The 23,365-nt window shown below is 41.4% G+C and overlaps 2 protein-coding genes across 3 annotated transcripts; both read left to right on the forward strand.

Annotated features, from left to right (window-relative positions):
- The first annotated feature begins 146 nt into the window (after window positions 1–146).
- LOC134065614 (gamma-glutamyl hydrolase-like) lies at window positions 147–6,608 on the forward strand. Its single transcript, XM_062520564.1, has 9 exons — window positions 147–302; window positions 1,738–1,846; window positions 1,948–1,998; window positions 2,316–2,400; window positions 3,341–3,479; window positions 3,708–3,814; window positions 4,345–4,435; window positions 5,130–5,264; window positions 5,385–6,608. Exons 1-9 carry the CDS (start codon window positions 191–193, stop codon window positions 5,504–5,506), a joined length of 951 nt encoding a protein of 316 aa, XP_062376548.1. The 5' UTR covers window positions 147–190; the 3' UTR covers window positions 5,507–6,608.
- A 1,259-nt stretch (window positions 6,609–7,867) lies between these two features.
- LOC134065615 (gamma-glutamyl hydrolase-like) lies at window positions 7,868–22,892 on the forward strand. 2 transcript variants are annotated; one of them, XM_062520565.1, is made up of 10 exons: window positions 7,868–8,007; window positions 8,207–8,344; window positions 9,321–9,429; window positions 10,200–10,250; window positions 10,326–10,410; window positions 10,836–10,974; window positions 18,525–18,631; window positions 18,726–18,816; window positions 21,107–21,241; window positions 22,705–22,892. In XM_062520565.1, the coding sequence occupies exons 2-10, from the start codon at window positions 8,245–8,247 to the stop codon at window positions 22,827–22,829; spliced, it is 942 nt and encodes a 313-aa protein (XP_062376549.1). In that variant the 5' UTR covers window positions 7,868–8,007; window positions 8,207–8,244; the 3' UTR covers window positions 22,830–22,892. The 2 variants fall into 2 exon arrangements, with proteins under 2 accessions (XP_062376549.1, XP_062376550.1); XM_062520566.1 differs by having other exon boundaries at window positions 18,552–18,631.
- Window positions 22,893–23,365: the final 473 nt, after the last annotated feature.

Consider the following 23,365-nt stretch of genomic DNA (forward strand, 5'->3'; position numbering starts at 1 on the left):
ACTGCTAAAGGCATGTCACAACCTGTACTGTCCATTGTCACAACAAGTGGTATCTTTAACCAGCTAGGCGACCTTGCATTGGCTGAAATGTCAGTGGGAGGAGCTATGTGAGACAACGTGATATACAGTAGGCCTAGGCTATGACTGTTTCCTCTATGTGCAACAACGTAACAGTCGTCTTTCGCAAACCATGGCTGTGTTTAACTTAGTGCTATTTTGTATAGCCGTATGCCTTTGTGGTTTGTCCGCAGTCCCTGTTCAGAGAATTACTACAGATAAAAGGAATGACTGGCCAATTATTGGTGAGTAGGCTAGTCTTAGCATAACAGTCCAGTGCAATAATTGTCCGTGGAGCTAAAATTAGACAGAGATAACAAGTTTATTGATTATGGCAATGTGATACATGCTGGAAATAACCAATTGCCCAATTGCGTTAGGCTATAGGCTATGCCTCCTCGACTTCTGATGGCCAAATTTACTTGGCCCACTGATAAACTTGGTTAGTTGAGCACCCTCAAAAAGACCGGAGTAAAGTTAGGCTAATTCATTATTCATTCATTTAAATTGCAACCTTATTAATATTAATAGGCTAACTGACTTCAAGTGTTCAATGACGTCAAACAAATGTGCAAACTCATGGTGCGTCATGTGATGTCGGAAAGCACAAAGGCATCGAGTTGTATATGTGTTGTCAAGTGCATTGTAGTCCCTAATGTATGGACTTTGATGGATTGGCCAAGGTTTATACAGTTGCACAACTGGGAAATTACGACCAAATCAAATCGTCTCTTTTCAGCATGTCTGACATGTCCTAATTCAACAGAACTTCCATCATACTGTGGCCTCGTGGTGTGAAAGGCAAAGACATCAAACAATGAAAAACTAGACATCAGATGAAGTTTCTTTTACTGCTATAATGTATGTCTATTTTCGATAATTGGTTAGGCAAAATGATTAGAAACAAAGAATGTTGCTATTTTTCCAATGTCCAACATACCTTAACATAATAATTAGGCCTAGGCTACTGCAGGATTGCAGGATGCAGCACATTATGCCAGAGATGGTTATTTAAGAATCTTTGATTATGCTAAGATCAAAAGAGTCATTCAGCAATTCTGCAAGTAGGCCTAGGCTACAATTTCTAGGCTGTAGTATTTGTAGATTTACAAGCATAGATAGTCACGTATGTAAATAACAACCGTAAAAAGGTATGTCACAATATGGCAGGGATTTGAACTCTTGATTGTTTTCAAGGAAACTTCTTGGAATTTTCAGATATTGCCTGGCTCATACTGTTAGCCTCAGAATTATTAAGCTCTCAGAACTATTAAGTCTATTATTCAATTTCAATAATTCCTTGTCAGGCTGTCCCAGGGTGAAATAGGCATAATGATAATGATAAAATGGCAATTGATGAGTATGGTAGTTAACTACAATTAAGTATTTGCAAGGCCCACTGTGCAGATTCACTGCAGAAATGTTTATAAGTAGTTTGACAAAGTGTATCAGCACCCCCTCTTCTGGCACTTTAGGGGTAGTGCACAAGTGGCTTTAAGTCAAGGTTTCAACCAAATTGATTTGTGAATTCAATTCAACAGAGCTATATTGGCATGGCAAATAGACCTACACTCTGTGTTGGCCAATTAATTTTCAATTTTAAGTTTTCAAAAGTGTAATTCAATTGTAAAGCATTTCTAAATGTTTTTTGTCAAATAATGTCTTATTTCTATCCTCTAGGTGTCTTGGCTCAAGAGGTGTACAAACCTCAGCCAAAGCAAAACTCCTACATTGCTGCATCTTATGTGAAATATTTGGAGGCTGCAGGAGCCAGGGTGGTCCCTGTGATGTAAGAGTGGCTTCAATAAAGACCATCACTGTAACTGAAAGTCACCCAACCAAGGTGAGGCTGTTTAGACTGTGTTCATGTGTGAATATTTGGTTTTACAGGATTAATCAGACTGAAGAGGAATACATACAACTGTTCAAGTCTATCAATGGGTAAGGATCTCAAAAAGTATGTGAAAAGTATTAGAAAGAAGAACACAAGTCACAATAATATGTTTCTATACCTCCAACACTACATAAATGTGCCAACAGGCCTGTAACAACACCAAATCGGTTGAATATGCGAGCAAACACATAATAGGACAAATGTATACATATTCAACGCCTTCAGCATTTATTAGCACCCATGGTAAAGTTGAATTTGGCAATTTATCTTATATAAAAAAACAAGGAAAAATCCAACAATCCAACAATCCAATCGAAAAACACCTCTTTATGTTGCATCAGCAAAATAAGTGTTTCTTTTTCAGCATTCTTTTTCCTGGAGGTGGTGTAAGTCTGGTGTCATCAGGCTATGCTAAAGCAGCCGGCATCTTCTACAAGCTTGCTGTTGAGGTCAGTACAGTAGGATCACGGCTCAGGATCTCTTCTTTCCACTGCTATCCTCTAGCTCTATTACAGAAAAAGGACTGACGTTTAAAAACAGACAGACCCAGACATCTTATTGGGTTATTTGTGTCATTCATTTCATGAAAATGTTATTGCAACCCCATTATTAATGTGTTTACTCACTCTTTTGTTCTCTCTATGTGTATATCCCAGAGTAGAGTGACCACTTTTTTGCATGACCATTTCTCCTCACACAGTTGACCAGTAAAGCTAAAGTTAAGTGTGTCATCATGATAACAATGCAACAGACACAGTCACAAACAGAGATTAACAGGATCCAATCAGTTTGAAGTGGCCCCTAGAGGGAAAATATTCAAACAATTTGACTATTGAACTATTTTATAGGTTCAATAAGTGAAGTGAGTAAACGGGACCAAGATTTTTAGGTTAAACAGTTCTTTAGATATTGACATGTGTCCGTTGCTGCACCTCCCTTTGGCCGATGTATTAGCTCAATGTATTAGCTCAATGAGCCAGTGAAAGAGTCTGTGAAGTTACATGAGGATCAGCCATTTACACTGACATACTGTATATCGGGTGCAGACCATTTGTCTTTTTGTCCACCCTCCCTCCCTTCCTTCTGTCCTTCCTCCTCCAGTCCTATGACATTTGAGTGTTTTTAGCTTTATGCAGTATTCACCAGTTGACTCAGCCCTGGGATAAACCAATTGTGCCTTATTTAAATGCCACAGCCAAAACATCCATCAACACAGGTTGTTTCCACCAACGTTATAATGTGTTGAGAATCTTGAAGGCGCATTTTCACATTGAATCCACACCACAAAGAACTGGATATTTGTAAATAAGACTATTTAGACAAAAATGCATAAACACAGTATTTAAAAAGAATCTGTTTTATAAGTTCTGTTTCTGCTCTTCAATACAGGCAGCTTCACAGGGTGACTACTTCCCAGTGTGGGGTACATGTCTGGGATTCGAGCAGCTGTTGATTTTGACCTGTGGGGAAAATCTTCTCTCTCAAACGAACACTACTGGAGTTTCCTTGCCACTTGAATTTACAAAGGGTGAGCACAGAGTACATTTAAAACAAATGTCTGGTAAATAAACAAAATGAATGAAAAAATATGTCAATTATGGAAATAGTAATGACAATGTATCAAGCCTAAAAGTCTACTGAATGACTAAATATGTCTTAACATATCTATTAACATTAACATTAACTGTCAGGAAATAATTCTGTTGTCTTGATGACTATTCATATTTCTAACTATAATATCAAATGATCTGTTCAGATGCAGTGGAAAGCAGACTGTTCAAAGATTTCCCTCCAGATTTGATGAAAGCTCTGGAGTCTGAAAACATCACAGAGAATTCCCATACATGGAGTATCTCTGTGGAGGTGAGAGGAGAGGCAGCATAACCAGACCACCGCAGAGTAGTGTATTTAAGCAAGAAGCCCTGAGAGGCCGTAGATTACACTGATTTTAGAACAGCTAAGGGGGGTTGTTAGGCATGACGTGCTAGTGGAGTGCCTTACCTGTTTATCAATATAAACTACGGACTTGAGTGGCTTATTGCTCTTCTAAAATGGTTACTACATATACTGGCAAGATTTCGTAAAAGAAAGGCGCAACATCAAGAAATGTAACAATTTATTCATAGATAATCATTATTCTGCCAAGAAATATATTTCCTCAATCTGAAAGGTTGCCAAGCAATGTCGAGACACAGCTACTCTCTGTTCTATGAAGTTGTGGTAGCGCAGTAATAGATGAAATGCGGTCAATGTGTATGTTTGTGCTGGATTTTGCAACGGCATAGAACATGACTCAGCCAATCATAATCAAGGACCAGAACTATCATTTTTAGAGGTGGCTTTAACTCATTTGAAGCAAAAAGTATCTTGATCTGACTTTACTTATCTTGCAGACTTTCATGAAGAATGAAGCATTGAAAAAGTTCTACAAAATCCTGAGCACGAATACTGATGGGAATACCGAGTTTGTTTCAACCATGGAGGGTGAGGAAAAAGGAAAAAGATAGAGAATAACTGTTTCTCAATGTCAGGGTAGGATCCTTACCAGGGTCATTTTAAGGACAATACTGTAGAATCCCACTGAATGACTGTTCATGTCAAGAATCCTTCAATTCTACGAAGGACCAAGTCCTTTGTTTTACAGGTTTTTGAAGATGCCTGTGTGTATCCTCAGCATTCTTAGAACACCCACCATATGCATACATTTACAGGCAATTTAAAATGTGTGCTAAGGCAGTTGACTTAATATTTACATGTAAACATTGTCAGTTTTATTGTAAATGTATAGTCACTGGTTAAAGTAAGGACTTTCACATCTTGTGAATTCTTACACCAAAATAGTGTGAATGGGCACATATAGCAGGCCATTAAAGCCTGTTCCCACTGGGATTGATATCAATTACTAACTTAATTGATATGAACTTATTGACACGGCAGAATGAAGGTGGTGCATGCATTGCTTCTGAACAAGTAGTGCTGGAGTGAGAGGCAGGATCTTCACATATGTAGCTCTTGCACTTTGGCACACTGGCTATAGTCTGTTTCAGTCAGTGTGTGTTTGCCAAATGCCAAAAGTCTTATCTTGTTTCTGAAGAGGGGATGGGATACACTTGACTGATTGATTTATTGATTTGATTGACAAATTGATAATGTGTCTATGTACTGTCTCTCTGAACAGCTTACCATTACCCTGTGTATGGAACCCAGTGGCACCCAGAGAAGAATGCCTTTGAATGGGCCAGACCATATTACCCTCACACACCCTCCGCCATTAAGAATACCTTTTACATGGCCAACTTCATTGTCAATGAAGGTACTGTGCTGACTCTACTAACAATACCTCATGTCTCTAATGACTTGAATATCTGTAGGCCATTACTGTAAGTAACTGTTTAACAGTTTTACATGTTATCTCTGTTTCTCACCCTCACAGCAAAGAAGAATTTTCACTCCTTTGCCAGCAAGGATGAGGAGCAGAAGCATCTGATCTACAACTATAATCCAGTGTTCACTGGAGCCACCTCTGCCTTCCAGCAGATCTACTTATTTGAGTAGACGCCTCTGCCCTGTGTCTTATGTCACTGATGTGTCCACACGTCTCTGACCTCTCAGGTTTTCCACTCTTCTGCAATCATGTTCCTATGCCGCTTACAGACAGATGTTGGGTTCGGGAAGCTGATTTCTTCCTGTTGAAACTTTACCTCACTACTGTCACATTTGTGTTTGCACTATGATGTTCATGCCTTGACAAATATTGTGGGTTTTGAATTATTTGAATGGATCAACTTAATGGTGTGTGGATCAGATATGACCATTTTGAATCATTTTAAGTCAATGTTGATTATTGATGCTAAAATAGAACAACATTACAATGATTAATTAAATGAAAGTAAAAGAGGTAGAATTTTCTCTGTGCCAACTCTATTGTGAGAGCAGCATTTGTTGCATGGGTCATCATGTATATGAGCTCAGGCTGATTTGTCTAAGTCTGAGCTGGCTGAGCTTAAAGAATGCTGGAAAAGAGCAGCAGTTAAAATGGCCATTATTAGATGGTAAGACCACCGGTGGAACCAACAAAACCAACTAGAATATGTCTGCATATATGCAAGGTGAAATCTAAAACACAAAAGCTGGTCAAGCTGTTTTTTTTTCTGAAGGGCAATTACTTTAGATGAGAAGAGCCTAAAGTGTTTGGTCCTGTGGACTTTTGGGGAGGAGGGCTTCTTCATATCTTCACAAAATATAAATTGTATTTTTAAAGTTATAAATAAATCTCCAAATGTCATAAAGTAGACTAATTATTTCCTAACATGCTTACATTGCACTTGCTCTTTGTGTGTAGGCCTATCCATCATGTCAAGTGAAAGGAAATTAAAATAAAGTCATGAGCTACTGATACTTGAAGGGGTTAAGCATCATCATTTATGGAACAAACAAACGGGCTCATTTGCATCTATGACTCACCAATGTTCTATGTTTTCTAATGTTCTAATGTTCAAAGTTTTCTTAAAAATGTTAACCGGGAAGGAATACATGTCTCTGGAGGAAGGCCATCTAGACTGCATATTCTCACTTGCACTCTGTCAGTAACAGTTTGATATTTGAAATGTTTGATCAGTTTGTCTACTATCAACCATCATAAAATAAACTAGGCTACTCTTGCTCATCCTGACGTTAGTTATTATGTTTAGGCCTTATAACCAGCTCAAGTAACCACTGCTTATCAACTAGTATTCTCTAAGACAAAATGAGACACCTACACCACATTTAAATTCTAAAACATTTATTTCAGTTAAGTTCTAAAACATTTATTTCAGTTAATTAGTTACCTTGTTGCAGAAATCCCCCAGTAAAGGTATCCCTGTATACTGTGTAATCAATACAATCAATAACCAATTACATTACATACTAAGTGAAAAATGCATGTTGGTTTGATAATTGATTTCATTTGATATCATGACCTATAAACTTGTTCATCCATGGCTTCATAAAATCATATAATCAAAATATCAACATCCAGCTTTAGAATATTAAGTTATTGGGCCAAGCAGTGTGAAATAACAAAATAATAAACAATAATAATAAAAGTAGAATTGCATAAACGCCAAAGCCGAGACCTCCCTCATAGCAAGAAGCTGGTCTGAGGGCAGATATGGCGTTCTGCTCATCGTCCAGTTTTAACAATTTTGAAAACAATCAAGATCTTAACATTCTGGAAAGTTCAGTTATGAGGGTCGACAGTGGATCAGACGTGGTGGTCCGATATCAGGAAGCTCTCTGGGTTTTTTGCTCACAATTTGGTCCCCTTTTGAGAATATATCCTAGGCACACTTCGATTCGATTGTTTCTAATGCAACCCTGCATTCCACTGTTGAACCCTTGCCTTGTAGATTATGATTCAGTTTTATTTTTTGTCAGAGCTGCTCAGTAAACTACATTGTTTAGGAGTGGCTCCCGGAACTTCAGCACCACTACATGCGGGCAGCGGGAGGCATATGTTTGCCTCTGAGTCCCCAACCCTTGCCCCGATGGATGCCAAGCCCAATCAAATCATGGCCCCCCTTACTCTCTTGGAGCCCTGTCAAAATGAGCTGGAGAATGTGCTCATCAGGGAAGATTTCTCAGAGGGGTTTCAAAGGTGCACTAATACATCCAGCTATTCTCACTGGGATGTCAATACGTATCTGAGTAGTGGATACTCTACTGTTCTGAGTGCTCTCTTCCCAACATTTCACAAAGCAATATTTTCTTCTCGCAACAATGTCATAAAGCATATTTCTCTTCTCACAGGTCAGGTCTTATGCAATATGCACCTATTTCACAAGCAACCATTCTTTTTGTAATACTATTTCACAAAAAAACACTTCTCTTTGCAGCGGTTTCTCAAAAAAACCCACTTCTCTTTGCAATGCTATTTCTCAAAGAGGGTTTGTGTGTGCGACTGTGCGTGCATACATAAGTGCGTGCGTGCGTGTGTGTTTCACTCCTCTGTTCCTTCGATATCCAGGAGCATCAGTGAGCTCTTTTATGTTTGACCATTTACACTTACAGAGTTGGTAAGTAAAACTATCTTCTATTAGTGATAACCTGAGACACAGACACCTAGAACACAGAGTGAAGGAACACTGTCACAGAAGCCCTCTTTTCCACTGATCCAGTTGAGTTTCACTCAGTTTCTGAGAAGGGTCTCTAGCTATATGTGGAACCTGTATAAAACAAGTATGTCTCGCTTTTGCCTTAATTACCCTCTCACAGGGAAAGCCATTGCCTCTGAGCAGCCTCTAACCAGAGTCATGAGGGTGCTCTCTCTTGCCTGCCTGCTCATTGCACTCTGTGGAATACATGCAGCTGTTTCACGGAGTGACAAGAGAAGAAATGACAAGCCAATCATTGGTGAGTAATTTTTTTTCAATTTATTTGTGATTATTGCATGTGTCCTCATACCTCTTAATTATATTTTGATGTATTGTACTAGCCTGGCTAACGCCTCCCACTTCTCAAATGAGACGTGGTCTGGCAGCAGGGGGTCAGGATTTGACCGATTAGCAAAGCACTTCCTCATCGCCATTTTCCAGAAATACATCATGTCCGGTGCCGTTTTACCTGCGTTTTAGTCATGCTGATTGGTGGCTGTTCCACTCTCAGCTCATGCACGAGCTTAGTGTGGGCACGAGCTCTCCTTCTGTACCTTACGTCAATCGGTAACCTGGCACTTAATTGGCTAAGTAAAACGGCACCGGAAACAAGCCCCTTGAAACGCCATGTTGAAGCCTGAAAAAATCGTTCAATTTTGGCACATTTCACTAGCCTAGCATTCCCATTGAAATGAATGGGGGCGGGACTTGTTCACTTTCTCCAGTTCTTATAATACCTCCATGGTCTGGCAACCAGACGTTCATTTTCTCGTATTTGAAAAAATGCCCAGATCCGTTCATTGGGCGCCACGGATGTCAATCAAATGTGTCTCTGCATAGCTCATCACGGTCTTGCTTTCTCCCCTGTTCTGTGATTGGCCCCCAACATCAGGCGAAAATGGGGGCGTTAGTTTCCAGACTGCCTTAGCAGCGTGAAAGAAATCACCGCGCAAGGCAGTATGGGAAACCCAGGCTAGTATTGTACAGTATATGTGGTCATATTTTGAGTTACTTGTTAGTTCAAAGTACAGACAAAGAGAAGCGCAACACTGCACATGTATTTGTTATTCATATAATAAGTAGGCTAGAAATTGAAAGGGATTTGAAACAAAACGATAAACTAACAATAAACCTATGAAATAATAAGATATATATTGTACTGTACAATTTGGTGTTGCCATGTATGCTGTATAGTGTGCTAGTTATTTATTCGTTTCTATTGTTTTTTTCCTTAGGTATCTTGGCACAAGAGTTAAAATATCCTAAGCCAAAGCGTAATTCCTACATCGCTGCATCTTACGTCAAAACTCTGGAGGCTGCAGGGGCTCGCGTCGTGCCTGTGATGTAAGACCAACCTCATATATTAGTCATGTGATCAGTATCAATCATTTTATTGTATTTTGTGTAGTTGACTGTTGTGTGTATGCATGTGTATAGCAGGAATGGAAATGAGCAACCGCCACCCACCCACGTAGCTCTGTAGCTTAAACCTAAAAGTGCTACATTTTACAGCAATGGAATCACATCGTTTTAGCACTTTTATTCATTCGGCAGACACATTTGTCCAAAACAATTGTTTCAAAGCTTCAATTAACTCCGGGATCTCCTAATATGGGCAAAGATGGCAGCTTTGGATCCTTTTTGTAGGCGAACTTCAGAGGTCTATTGAGGAATCTAGTTTGCCTTATTTCCTGCTTCAGCTCCAGACTGCAGGCATATAGGTAGACCAAGTTGGATAGTTGGGTTATAGGATGCTCCAGAACTCACACAAACAGAGTGTGTATTAAAGGAGCCGAGCAGACGCTATGGCCTGTGAATGCTGTTCTGTTGACCTTAGTTTTGTTGCTACTGTGCATGGAGGACAGGCCAATGAGTTCTGTCCAACATAGGTGGTAGGTTTCGAAAAAATGATACAAAAATTGGTAGCACAATAAAAGCAATAACCATGATCATTTTGCTTACTATAATCATGATATCAAATTTCTTCATACTGTTACATCTTTAGTGGCTGATACATTTTGGAATCCACCAGCCACAGTAGCAGGTATACAAAATATTCCATTCCTGATGTGTGTGTGTGTGTGTGTGTGTGTGTTTGTGTGTGTTTTTTACAGGATTAATCGACCTGAGGAAGAATACCATCAGTTGTTCCACTCTATCAATGGGTAGGTTGCTGAAATTACCAGTGAATATAATGTACTGTATATGAAATGATGCAACTCAACATTTATTTTTTACAGTATTCTTTTCCCGGGCGGGGCTGCAAACCTTCTGACATCAGGATATGCTAAAGCAGCTCACATCTTCTATAAACTTGCTTTGAAGGTATGCAAAATCTTGCTTACCATTGGCATTAAGAAAAATTACCTTGAAAAAATGAGAGGAAGTTGTGGTTCCAGTAAGGAAAATGGAAAATCCTTGCCATGACTTAAGCTTTTTGGAGCATTTGGGCACTTACAAGGGGATTGCCCCTGTTGTTATTCATTACATTATTTCCCCCATATTAGATACATCACCTAATACTAGATGACTATCATGGCTGTAAAGTGTCACATACTGTACACCTTTTCATATATATGAAGCCTGAAAGCATTGTCCAACAGCTTGTCCATTGTTATGAAGTACAGAGAATAAGAAGTTTTAGTAAGTTTTAGTAACTCTCCTCTGTGTATGTGTGTTTGATTGTTGATCTACAGTATGAGTGTGGGTTTGTTGATGTGTGTTTATCTGTCTATTTCTCTCTGTATCAGGCCAACTGCCAAGGTGATTACTTTCCAATTTGGGGTACTTGTCTGGGATTTGAACAGCTGTTGGTCATTACAAGTGGTGAAAAACTGCTTTGTCGAACGAACACCAGAGGAGTGTCCCTGCCATTGGAATTTACACAGGGTCAGTGTAGATTAAATATTTAGGACAGCCTATACTGTTGAAAAGGTATGTCACGTGTGCATTTATAGTAAACTGATGGTTTATCACAGTGAATATCCCAATTTTGTTAAAAAAAAAAAAATCAAGTTCCTTTTAAGCTCTTGAAACTGCTGCAGTTACTCCTTGTTTAAGTGTAACTGCACCCTAAAATATGTTTTTTGAGCTGTTGATTGATTGAAATTACTCATAAGTGGTGAACTACACTATTACCAGGGTTAATATTGACAAAAATCGTGTTTCCCGAGAAAAGTAACATTTCGTATGATTTTGTATTGGAGATATAGCTCTCAGCGCCCTCTACAGGTTGAAACATGCCATGGCATTTTGGTCCAAAATGATATTGGAATGCTGACGTAGTCCTGCACTTCTCTGGAGAGTCTATACGTCACCAGGACCTTTTTCAGAAATGTGAAGTGGGTGGAGTTATGGGGTGCAGTGTTTGTGAGTGTGTAATGGGACACACGAAGCAGAAGTCACTGTTTCAAATCAGCACGGGATTTAATGGCGTCCTGCACATATGAGTACATCAACTGAAGTGCCCAACTAATGGTTACGCGAGCCACCAACAGGTGGCGCAATTACATTCCATAACATCTCCCCTTTTTTAAATAAAAGTTTCTTTTAAACTTTACTTGTACTTAAGTAAACATTTCAACATTACAGAATGGAACTCCTGTATTAAACATAACCTAAATGTTCCCCATTCCACTGATGGGCTACTATGCCTGGCCATCAAGGCAACCATTAACATGTCACTAGTAAATACATTTTGTTTGTGACTTTTTTTTTTTTTTTTAATGTCTGTGTGTGTGTTTAATGTCACAAATTGAGTCTCTGTGGCGGCCTGATGAGTCTGCCACTCTTTGTGTGGCCCACAGGCTGCTCAGGCGCCCGTGCTGGGCTGAGACTTGCATGGCCCATAGCCTCAGTAGCGGGCTGACGATCTGCTGACAGGTTTTCCGGCATGCCGATAGGTTCCACCCTGTCCTCCAGAGTAGGTGTGCTGCTTTCTGCGGGTGAGTCAGCGGCGGCGGCATGTTCTGGCTGCACACTGATCTCAAGAGGGGTGAGCTCCGCTGGCCGCAAGTCAACCCGGTTGCGGCGATATGTGGATCCGTCCACTTCCACAATGTATGAACGTGGTGCCACCTGCTGCAGACATGTGCCACGCCGCCATATCCCAGTCCTGTCGCCTGGAAGGGGCTTCATCCTGACCCCCTGTCCTATCTGCAACTCAGGCAGGTCCCTTGCAGTTCTGTCATAGTCGTGTTTAGCCACTTGTCTTTTGCGCTGTATTTTCTCAGGTACGCCAGCCATAACGAATGGCTCAAGGAGTGAGTCAGACACTGGCAGAGGTGTCTTAAGTCGGCGTGCCCTGAGCCGCTGCGCTGGACTGCTATCCATGCCTACAGTAGGCGTGTTTCTCCAAAGCAGGATTGCTCTCCACGGGTCATCACCTGCTCGTTTAGCACGCTTACAGATGTTTTTTGCAATCTTCACTGCCGATTCGGCCTTGCCGTTCGCCTTTGGGTGACGCGGGGAAGAAGTAACGTGCTCAAAACCCCAGTCTCGGGCAAACTGACGGAAAAGGCCACTATCAAACTGTGAGCCACAGTCTGTGATTACGCGATCAGGTTGTCCATACCTGGCAAATTGGGCCTTGCATCTTCTGATGGTAGTTTCAGCAGACAGGTCAGGAAGGTGTTCTATTTCCCAGAAGTCTGAGAAGTGGTCCACGATGAGTAAGAAATCTTTCCCTGCGAAGTTAAACAGATCCATGCTTACAATCTGCCAGGGGCGCTTTGGGAGGGGATGTGACATCATTGTCTCTTTTTGCTGGTCATGTGCGTACTCATTGCATATGGCACACTGGCCTACAAGGTCCTTGATCTCCCCTTGCATGTTAGGCCAGAAGAGTGTTTGGCGCGCTTGTCTGTAACAGGCCTCTGCTCCTATGTGGCTCCAGTGAATACGTCTCAGCATTTCAGGACGAAGCTGCTTAGGGATGATGACCCGGTCACTTTTGAAGAGGACCCCATTCTGCACACTTACTTCGTCCCTGAAGGCCCAGTATTCTCTGATGGCAATTGGAGTCTGTCCTCTCTGGTCTGGCCAGCCCCCCAATACAACTGACATGAGGGCCTGAAGTTGTTCGTCAGTCTCTGTATACTGTTTGATCTGGGCCAAGCGCTGACTGGTGACATCGAGGTAATCAGCTTGATTCACCTGTTCAGCTTCCAACTGCTCCTGCTGTCCTATCAGGCATACAGAATGCCGTATGTAGGGCAGGTCTGAACTATGTGGGGGTGTTGTGGCTCTGCTCAGCGTGTCACTGAGATACATCTCCGGACCTGGTTTGTACACCACACTCAGGCAGTAGCCCTGAAGGGTTAGCAGCATACTTTGAAGTCGCTTTGGGGCACTGAGGAGCGGCTTGTTAAAGATGGCAATGAGCGGTTTGTGGTCAGTTTCTGCTATCACATCACATCTTCCATAGAGGTAGTAATGAAAACGCTGACAGGCAAAGACTATGCTAAGGCACTCCTTTTCGATCTGTGCATAATTGTGCTCTGCTGGTGTTAGCGCCCGGGAAGCGAATGCCACCGGCTGTCCATCTTGCAAGAGACAGCATCCTAAACCATTTTGGCTTGCATCACTTTGCACTGTGACTGGCTTGCTGACATCATAATATTTCAGGACTGGTGCTGCTGACACTAAGCGCTTGATTTCTGCGACTGCGGCATCATATTTTGGAAGCCAGTGCCATGGTACTTCCTTGTCTAGAAGCCTGCGCAAAGGTTCACACACCTCAGACAGCTGCGGCATGAACTTGGAAAGGTACGTGATGAACCCTATGAATCTCTGGACACCTTTGGCATCCACTGGCACTGGCATGGCCTGAACTGCCCTGACCTTCTCAGGGTCTGGTCTGAGGCCCTCTGCTGACAGCACATGTCCATGGAAACCAGGGCTCGACATTAACGGTAGCCCAGTAGCCCCGGGCAACCAAATTATGACAAGTGGCAACCAATTCCTCACTCCTGGTTGCCCCTGTGGCAACCACAACATTGTCCCTTTTTTCCTGTAGTTTGATTATTATTTTCATTTTTTGTTATAATTATCAGTACATATATTTCAGCATTTCACACATGTGGTGGGCTGGGCAACGTAAACTTAATTTCCTAAAACTCGGGATGGCCCGGCAAATGAACGCAGGTAATAGTAGCCTAAACAAAATGAACGTTTTTCAAGTAGCCTAGGCATGAGGATTATAGTGTTGCACGGTTCACCGATACAAAACTAAAAATGTCACAATGCCTAATGTTAGCCTACTTTACGATACTTTTAAAAATGACCGTGTTCTTCTGAAAAAGCCTAACATGCGTGTGCGCAAGGCACCCTCTCCCCTAGAAGCTAGCCTGTGCGTCTTTTCCCCCTCTCACACACACGCGCAGCAGTGCCAGCGAAACATGGCTGCTAGTTTCAGTGATGCTATTGTAACACATAATAATAGGCTAATATCAAGTTGATTTGCTCTCTTGCATCTCTCAAATTTGTGTTGCTAACCTGTCTAGGCTATGGGATTTAGTCAATTTAGGCCTACTTTTGGGTTCATTTAGAAGGCTACGCAACCTTGGCAAACTTTTACATCTGGAGAGAGCTCCTGCCATGCCGCTAGCTCAGGTCATGTATGTCCTTCGTGTAGTGGTCACTAAAATTAACATTAGAAGATACTTATCTCTTCTATGATCCCAAAAAGATTGTCTTCGACTTGTTTCATTTTCGAACATTTATTTAATCGAATGTTATAAGAAAACAATGAATTGCACCTCTGATTGCATCCGTATGCGTTATGCGCAACTATTATTATTCACTAGTGTAGACCGTGTTGGCTAATTACTCTCACCACGTATTTCTTAAAGTGGCAGGCACTCAATTACACCTACTGTACACACAAGCAATGTGCACTCAATTAGCCCTAAACACCACATTAAACATATTGTAGATACAGACAGTATGTATCCAAGGCATCAAAGATATGCCTTATTTTAGTGCACATAGAAAACTGAAATAACAGGCCTTTAATAATGGGGCAACCATTTTTTGGTATTTGGCAACCAAAACCTCATGCCTGGTTGCCCAGTTGGCAACCACTTTTAAAAGCTAATGTTGAGCCCTGATGGAAACGCACCTCCTTCACCTTAAATTGCAGCTTCTTCAAGCTGAGCCTGAGACGCACTTCTCTGCAGCGCTCCACAAGTGCAAGTAGCTTGGTGTCATGGTCCCTGACAGCCTCAAGATGTCGTCTGCAATCGGCTCCACTCCACTCAGGCCAGCGAGGAGCTCATGCTGTTTCCTTTGATAGACTTCCGGAGCCACTGAAACTCCGAAAGGAAGCTTGAGCCAGCGTTTGCGTCCCCATGGTGTCCAGAATGTTGTTAACAAGCTGCTTTCGTTGTCAAGCTTACATTGCAAGAAAGCCTCACGAGCGTCCACTAGCGAGAATATGCGGGCTTTGGGCAGCTTATAGAGGACGTCGTCTAGCGTAGGCATGATGTAGTGTGATCTCTTGAGTGCTTTATTCAATGGTTTTGGATCAATGCAAATTCGAATTTTATCAGGCTTCTTAATGATTACCATATTACTAATCCAATCTGTGGGCTCTGACACAGAGGTTAAGTGACCCTCGCGCTCATGTCTATCCAGTTCTGCTTTTACAGCTGTTTTGAGGGCTATTGGGACATTGCGTGGTGGGCACTGAACTGGTGTGACTGACTCATTTAAGTCAAAGTGGACTTCACCAGGTAATGACTCAATGGGTGAGGTGAAGACATCTTCATACCTGCTGGTGAGCTGCTGCCTCGTGAGAGATCCTGGAACAATGCATTCCACCTTATGGAGCTCCTCAGGTATGGTGAAGTGCATCAGACCCAGGTGTTCACATGTTGAGCCTGACAGCAATGGATACTGGTTTGTCTCCACAATCTCAAATTCTAATGGGTAAGTCTGTCCTTTTATTGAGCAACAGGTTCTGAACAGTCCTAGTGAATTCATGGCCTCACCTGAGTAAAGCTTCAGCCTAGTGTGGCTAGGTGCTAGTCTCCCTTTCGGAGCCACTCTCATCTTCTCTTTGAGGCTCATGACATTACAAGTAGCTCCAGAGTCCAACTGGCATTTCAGTCTAACACTGTTCATTCTCAGATTCACAAACCACTTCTTTCCTTGCTGCGTATTTGTTGTAGCAGCTGCAGTCATATACAGAAACGCTTCTTCCTCACTGTTCTGCAAAGTGTCTGCAGTGTCCACTACATTTAAGCGAGGCTGTCCAGACTGTCTTTTTAGACACACACTAGCAAAATGGTTAAGTGTTCCACAATGGCGACAGGCCTTTCCAAATGCAGGACATGCGTCTCTCCCGGCCTTATGCTGGTGACCACAATATTTGCAGCTCGATCCTGTGTCTTTAGCCCTTGGCTTGGTGAACGTGTGCGAGTTGCGCACAGGCTGCCTGGTGTCTGTAGCATTGATTGTGTCCTCAGGTTTCTGGACTAATGCTCTCATACGTGCGTCTGTAAGCTCAGCAGCCCGGCACATATCAATAGCTGAAACAAGGGTAAGGTTTTTCTCTCTCAAAAGCCTGCGGCGCGTGCCTTCATTTGCTATGCCAAGGACTAGCCTGTCCCTTAAGTTCCTCCTTTAATGGACCATAGTTGCAGGTAGCAGCCTTTTCTCTCAGCCTAGTCACATATGCATCTATCAGTTCTCCCTCCTCTTGTTTTAGACTTCCAAAAACAAAACGCTCAAATATAACATTTTTTGCAGGTTTAAAATACTCTTCCAGAGCTTTCAGAATTGCTGCAACATCTTTCTCTTCGTCCTCATTTAAATGCAAGTTGTGTTTATAGATATGTCTACATTCACTGCCCATTACCCTTCTCAGTGTCGCTGCTTTTACTTCCGCTGTTTTTTCACCGAGTTCAGATGCCAACATGTAGTCTTGAAAATCTTCCTTGAACGTGTCCCAGTTAGCAGCAACGTCTCCGGAGAGCTTCATCTCAGCTGGAGGTGGAATCGCGTTCAGATTAGCAGCCATTTTAACTCCGTTTATCTGTTAACTTCGAACTAGAAAAAACTTGCGTCGAGTTAGGTTATCTCACTGACTTTCCCAAGCTTCTGACACCATGTTTGTGAGTGTGTAATGGGACACACGAAGCAGAAGTCACTGTTTCAAATCAGCACGGGATTTAATGGCGTCCTGCACATATGAGTACATCAACTGAAGTGCCCAACTAATGGTTACGCGAGCCACCAACAGGTGGCGCAATTACATTCCATAACATGCAGTAACTTCACCCCATAACTCCACCCACTTCATATTTCTGAAAAAGGCTTTCAAAATGGGCGAGACATTCTGAAATTTGGAAGGGCGTGCAGCACTGCTGCAGCCAATCAACCATTTCGTGTCAATCTGGGAATGAGTGCTGCAGACATGGCTTCTCTCATGTTACATGTGGAGCCCTCAGGGCTTAGTTCCCTATACTGCTTGGGCAGATTCCTTTCAGTCCCACCCCTGACCTTTGCCCTTTGACTCCATGACCTAGAGTACCTAATGAAGGGGTCTGAATGCACTGTGGACACCAACATATGCTTAAGACAGCAGTAAGGTTTATCTCCCATTGGCTCTCATCATCCCCATACCTCTCCAAGTAACCTGTCCAGTCCCAAATTAAGTTCAAAATTCTGCTTCTCACCTTCAAAGCCCTGGCTCCCCGTACCTCAGTGACCTCCTGACCATGTTTCATTAATCCCACTCTCTTAGGTCCTCAAGTAGCAACCTACTTGCTGTGTCCCAAAGTAGACCCTCTACCTAGCAGGTTCTTCAGTGCATGCACCCCAACTCCCCAACTCTCTCCTCCTCAGTCTGTGCATAACCACCCTTCTTTCTCTGAATCCTTATCCACGATATTCCGTAGCCAACAATGGGGGTCGCCATGACACCGAAAATGGTTATCTATTTCCGGCGAAGCTGCGTTGTATCTATTTTAACGTGACGGTTGACAGTGCTTAACTTAAAGTAAAGTTTTCTATTTTACATTGATTATATGATGTAGTATATCCATGCTGAGGGCAGAATTGTCAACATTTCGAAAGAAATCTAAGTTGAAGCATATTCTAGTTAGCTACCGAGAATGCACATGTAAACAGAATGAACAGAAGTTAAAAACAGTATCGGAACGATACATATTTCCGGGTTAAGGAATAAGGTGGATACAGCCTGATCTCACCAAAACGTTGCCTTATCTGATTGATTATCCTGATCCTTATCCTGTTTTTTTCATAGTCATTTCTCTGCCTCCTCTACTGTTTCATGTTCTTGTTTTTTTTTATATTTTTTTTATGTGCAATAAGCAATGTTCGTTTTGTGAAACATGCTAAATAATTGTAACTTATTATGGACTGTATTAGTCTATTAGTTTTTCATAGTATCTATGTCCTTATTTACCACACAGATGCCACTAAAAGCAAACTCTTTAAAGATTTCCCACCAGATATGATGACAGCTCTGGCAACTGAGAACATCACAGTGAATTTTCATAAATGGAGTATCTCCATGGAGGTGTGAGAAACAGTATATCAGTACATTACATAACATTTCATTACATTTCACAGTGATTTATCTTCTGTTTGATCCTCTGATTTCTCTCTTAAAGAATTTCACCAAGAACGAGAAGCTGAGAAACTTTTACAAAGTCTTAAGCACCAATACAGATGGGAACATAGAGTTCATTTCAACAATGGAGGGTAAGGATAAGTGGTGTGTGTGTGTGTGTGTGTGTGTGTGTGTGTGTGTGTGTGAGAGAGAGAGAGAGAGAGAGAGAGAGATTCTGAGAGAAATAAATAGTTAGAAAGAGATGAAGGGGACAAAGCTTATTACAGTGCATGAAAATGCGCTTAATGCAGCTTCAACCGTTTAACGTAGAAACTTCATTCAAACTTTGTTACGTAGGTCTTACTTATGACAGGTGTGCAATGTATTTTTCAACGTTGTAACTTTTATACTTTTTAAACTATTAAATAAAAACTTGTACAATTTCCCCATAGACTTACATTGCCCATCATGACATCACGGCAGCAATTAGAATCTTATGCCAGGTGGCCAGGCCCATAGATATATAAAGCTTTATTGATCTATAGCCTGGCCACCTGGCACCAACTGTCAGTTTCTTTGGCTTTAAGCATACAATCTCTCTCTGAAGACTATCCTGTTAAACTGTTTCCTCTGTCCACAACTGTTTCAAAATAAAAGTCCTCACTGCAATATTACACTATTAAATAATTTAACCATTGAAACTACTCAACTATTTACCTTTTCAATTAAGCGTTTATGACAGTTTCCATTAGCCTAGAAATCCAGACACCCTAGCGGGCAAAAATATTTTTGCCTAGCGGGATGGTCTAGGGTCGCACCATTGAGGCCAAGCCTGCGTTCGACTCCAGGCCAGCCTATCCAATAAGAAAGCTCTATCTGTATACGGAGTCCTTGAGCCCGCTTTAGCTCACCTTCGGCTTCCGATATTGACGCCAAGGGGCTGGACCATGCGTCCTCGTTCGACGAGTTGGGTGTGAGAATGTGTTGCACAACCATAGAGAAAAACGAAAGATGGATGAGGCTAACGAAGCGCGCTCGTTCGAATCGGCTTTGGAAGAGTTAGACTTGGGCTTTTCTTTGAAGGTTGAAGCAGAAAGAAGCACTAAAGTCATTCGTTCCAAAGAAGGATGTATTTGCCGTTTTGCCGAACGGCTACGATTGGTCACAAATGCTGGTCTATTAAGTGTAGAGGCAGTTTGAACTGTTCATCCCACCCACAGGCTTCAGCTCTGCGAATGGTCTGACCCCAGACTATACAACCAACATGATTATAGACCCCTTCACAGCGGTATAAATGTCCGGGTTAACGTGATGTCACTGGCGGCAGAAAAGTTAGGCGGCTATTGAAAAGCACTAGTAATGCGGCTAAAATTAGTCCGTTATTAACCTTTGCTGAAATGGCTAATGATATAAAACAGTATGTACATACACTCAGTGTACGGGATTGGGAGGATTATTTGAAAAAACTTTGAAAAAACGTACATTATCAGGTGGGACCATTCTGACAGATCCCTATTCTAAGTGAATGGAAAGAAGACATAGCAGGATTGCCCTCCGTTGAATGGCCAGATATTTATAATTACGTTATAGAAAAACCGAGCGTCTACAGTAAGGAGAAGTTGCGGGTGTATAGATCATTGGATATATACAGTATATATATATATGTCCCAAATGGTCATGTCTAAGATTTACAATACAATGACATATCGGATGAGTTTTGTGTTGTAGCTGATGGCAGTTGATGGTTGTTTTGCCTCCAGTGAACGTAGTGACGTAGGCTCAGCAACGGTCTATACTACAGTAACTTCTTTATTCCTGATAGTGGCCGCCTCACTAGCAAGTTAGCTAGTTAGCATGGTTAGCATAGTTAGCAAAGTTAGCATTTTTAGCATAACTGTTAGAAATCATCAACTAAGTTAGCTAATCAACCTGGTTAGCATAGTTAGCATTGTTAGCATATTTAGCACTTTTAGCATAACTGTTAATCATTAGCTAAGTTAGCTAATCAACCTGGTTAGCATTGTTAGCATTGTTAACATTTTTACCATAACTGCTAGAAATCATTAGCTAAGTAAACCAATCAACCTGGTTATCATTGTTAGCATAGTTCACATTTCAACATGCCTAGAAATCATTAGTTAAGTTAGAACTGGAATGTTTAGGCTAAGCTTTAAACTGTCTACCTTCACACTATCAACTCTCTTTAAACTATGCAACCACCATGTTTACCCTAGCTACACCTTAGTAACCATATCTACATGATCTATCTATACATTTTTGCATTTTCATGCACTGGTAATTCCTTGGAACTGCATTTCTAGTTTATGAGTGCTGTGCAATTTCTTTGTGTGTGTGTGTGTGTGTGTGTGTGTGTGTGTGTGTGTGTGTGTGTGTGTGTGTGTGTGTGTGTGTGTGTGTGTGTGTGTGTGTGTGTGTGAATAGCATACCATTTTCCTGTGTACGGAACCCAGTGGCACCCAGAGAAAAATGCATTCGAGTGGAGTCGGACATACTACCCTCACACACCATCTGCAATCAAAACCACTTTCTACATGACAGACTTCTTTGTCAATGAGGGTAGGTCATATATTTACTGTTAAGCTGTAGATGGTACAGAGTTGAACATTAAAGGCCCGCTCTGTAACTCTAATAATTTCTTCGTTTATGTCTCACGGTTGTTGTCGCATTTTTCTCTACAGAGCTCCCCCTACAGTTCAAGGGTGCACATTTCACGACTGTCTCTTTGGTCTTTTCGCTGGCTCTGCCATGATGACCTTCTAAATAATTACAGTTTTTTTCTGATTGGTTAGGCCCTTTTTTTGAAACTATTGGCTATTTTTGCAAAACTCTACACACAAATAGCAAAACCTTTCACCAAATTATCAAAACATTGTAGTTCTCTTGCAAAAGCGAACACAGCTTGATTAACTCTTCACACCTTTGTAAAAATGGTGTTTCTGCAACAATCAGTAAACACAAGCCATCATCTACTAAGCACACACTGTGTCAACTACACACTGATGGTATGAATACAAGACACATCTGGCTTTGAGGTCATACTTTTGTCATAGTTCTGTAAACATATAGGAATCCAAACTTCAAATTCACACTCATCAAAACAAATACAAAGTCAAAACACAAAATAGTAATTTCACTGAGACAAAAAAAAAAAATCTGTCTACATCATGACATCTCTCTGGGTACGGCCACAAAATTTCATCTACAGTACATTGCATGCAATGTCCTCCTGTCTAAGGCACCGGGCTCCTTGTCCTTGTCGTCCTCTCCCTCTCGCTCCTTCACCTGCACGTCCTCTTCCTAGGCCTCCTCTAATTCTCACTCTTCCTGCTCCTTCCATTGTACTCCACACAGATATCTTACCTGTGCCTTATTTACACTGCTTAGGCTGATTGCAAAGTGAACTAATGATCTAAAACAGTTTTCACATGTGAAAATGTGCCAGACAGTTGGCAAAATAGTGTTAATGATAGCCATACATGTGTATGATTTTGCTAGGAGTGTGTTGGAAATTTGGTAATTGAGTGTAAGCAGTGAGTTGTGTTTAAAGTTCCGCAAAAAGAGTGTTGTGCAGTGAATTGTGCCGACAGTTTTGCAGAGTGTGTGTTAAAAAATTGCAAACTGAGTTCAAAGCAGTGTTTATGCTTTTAGTTTTGCAAACTCAGTGAGTGGTTTTGCTACAGTATGTATTAATAGTTTTAGAAATTGTGCTACAAGAATCACGATTAGTGCTTTAGCATTCAGAAAAAACTGTAAGCTACTGTATCGCTGCTTGTTCTCATAACTCACCAGCATTGATAATCGGTGCTTGAGGGGGCATGTGTGTGTCCAGAGAATTTGAAGAATTTTGGGTTTCTCGCAGATCTTGCAAGGCTGGTTTTCGTCTCAACCAGTCATTAAACCATCACAATGATTTCTAAAATGTTGCATAGGGGGCCTTAAGAGAACTTATGTGGGAAACAAAGACACCACGAGATCATAAAGTTCTTGAAGAAGAGTAACCTGTTTGTTTCTCCTCACAGCAAAGAAAAACTTCCATTCCTTTGCCAATGAAGAGGATGCAATGAAACATCTGATCTACAACCATAAGCCAGTGTTCTCTGCTGCCTTTGGCTCCTCCTTCCAGCAAATGTATTACTTTGAGTAAACCATAATGTATCGGTTTTGTAAATGTATGTAGACCCCTTCAAATAAAGTGTTACCCAAAGTAGATGTGTGAGTTTTACAAATGTATTGTTGTGAGTAAATAAAAGTAAATATACGAGTTTGTTGTGGGCATGAAATGTTATGTGGACATGGTAAATTAAACAAAGGAGAGAATGCAGGAGAGAGAGAGAGAGAGAGAGAGAGAGTGTGTGTGTGTGTATGTGCTCTCACATGTGTTAAGTGTACCTTAACACAAAGAAGATGGTTATACTCCCCGTCTTATTGCTCACTCTGACTATGAACTTATTTGGTTGTCAATCAGAAAAAGCTGTTTTCATGGCAGTGTCAAATATTGTCTTAATTCATTGGGTTCATTGGAATATACAGTAAATATCTATGTAAACGAATCAGATAGCCAGTGGTCATTTCAAGGTAGATATTCACCTGAAAAGTCTTGATTCGACATTGTTCCTGGAGTTTGGGAGTTTATGGAAACATGTTTCATGGTCAGATTAAAAGCAAACAGCTTTTGGCCAG

This window comes from Sardina pilchardus, chromosome 19 (assembly GCF_963854185.1).
Source record: "Sardina pilchardus chromosome 19, fSarPil1.1, whole genome shotgun sequence".
Classification (NCBI taxonomy): domain Eukaryota; kingdom Metazoa; phylum Chordata; class Actinopteri; order Clupeiformes; family Clupeidae; genus Sardina; species Sardina pilchardus.

What these genes read in the sequence shown, in the direction of transcription:
- LOC134065614 (XM_062520564.1), top strand. Translation starts at nt 191, where the DNA reads ATGGCTGTGTTTAACTTAGTGCTATTTTGTATAGCCGTATGCCTTTGT. An exon ending in GCCAGGGTGGTCCCTGTGAT is followed by an intron (nt 1,847 to 1,947) that starts GTAAGAGTGGCT and finishes TTGGTTTTACAG; the next exon opens with GATTAATCAGACTGAAGAGG. An exon ending in GCCACTTGAATTTACAAAGG is followed by an intron (nt 3,480 to 3,707) that starts GTGAGCACAGAG and finishes TGATCTGTTCAG; the next exon opens with ATGCAGTGGAAAGCAGACTG.
- LOC134065615 (XM_062520565.1), top strand. Translation starts at nt 8,245, where the DNA reads ATGAGGGTGCTCTCTCTTGCCTGCCTGCTCATTGCACTCTGTGGAATA. An exon ending in GCCATTGGAATTTACACAGG is followed by an intron (nt 10,975 to 18,524) that starts GTCAGTGTAGAT and finishes TTTACCACACAG; the next exon opens with ATGCCACTAAAAGCAAACTC. An exon ending in GTTCATTTCAACAATGGAGG is followed by an intron (nt 18,817 to 21,106) that starts GTAAGGATAAGT and finishes GTGTGTGAATAG; the next exon opens with CATACCATTTTCCTGTGTAC.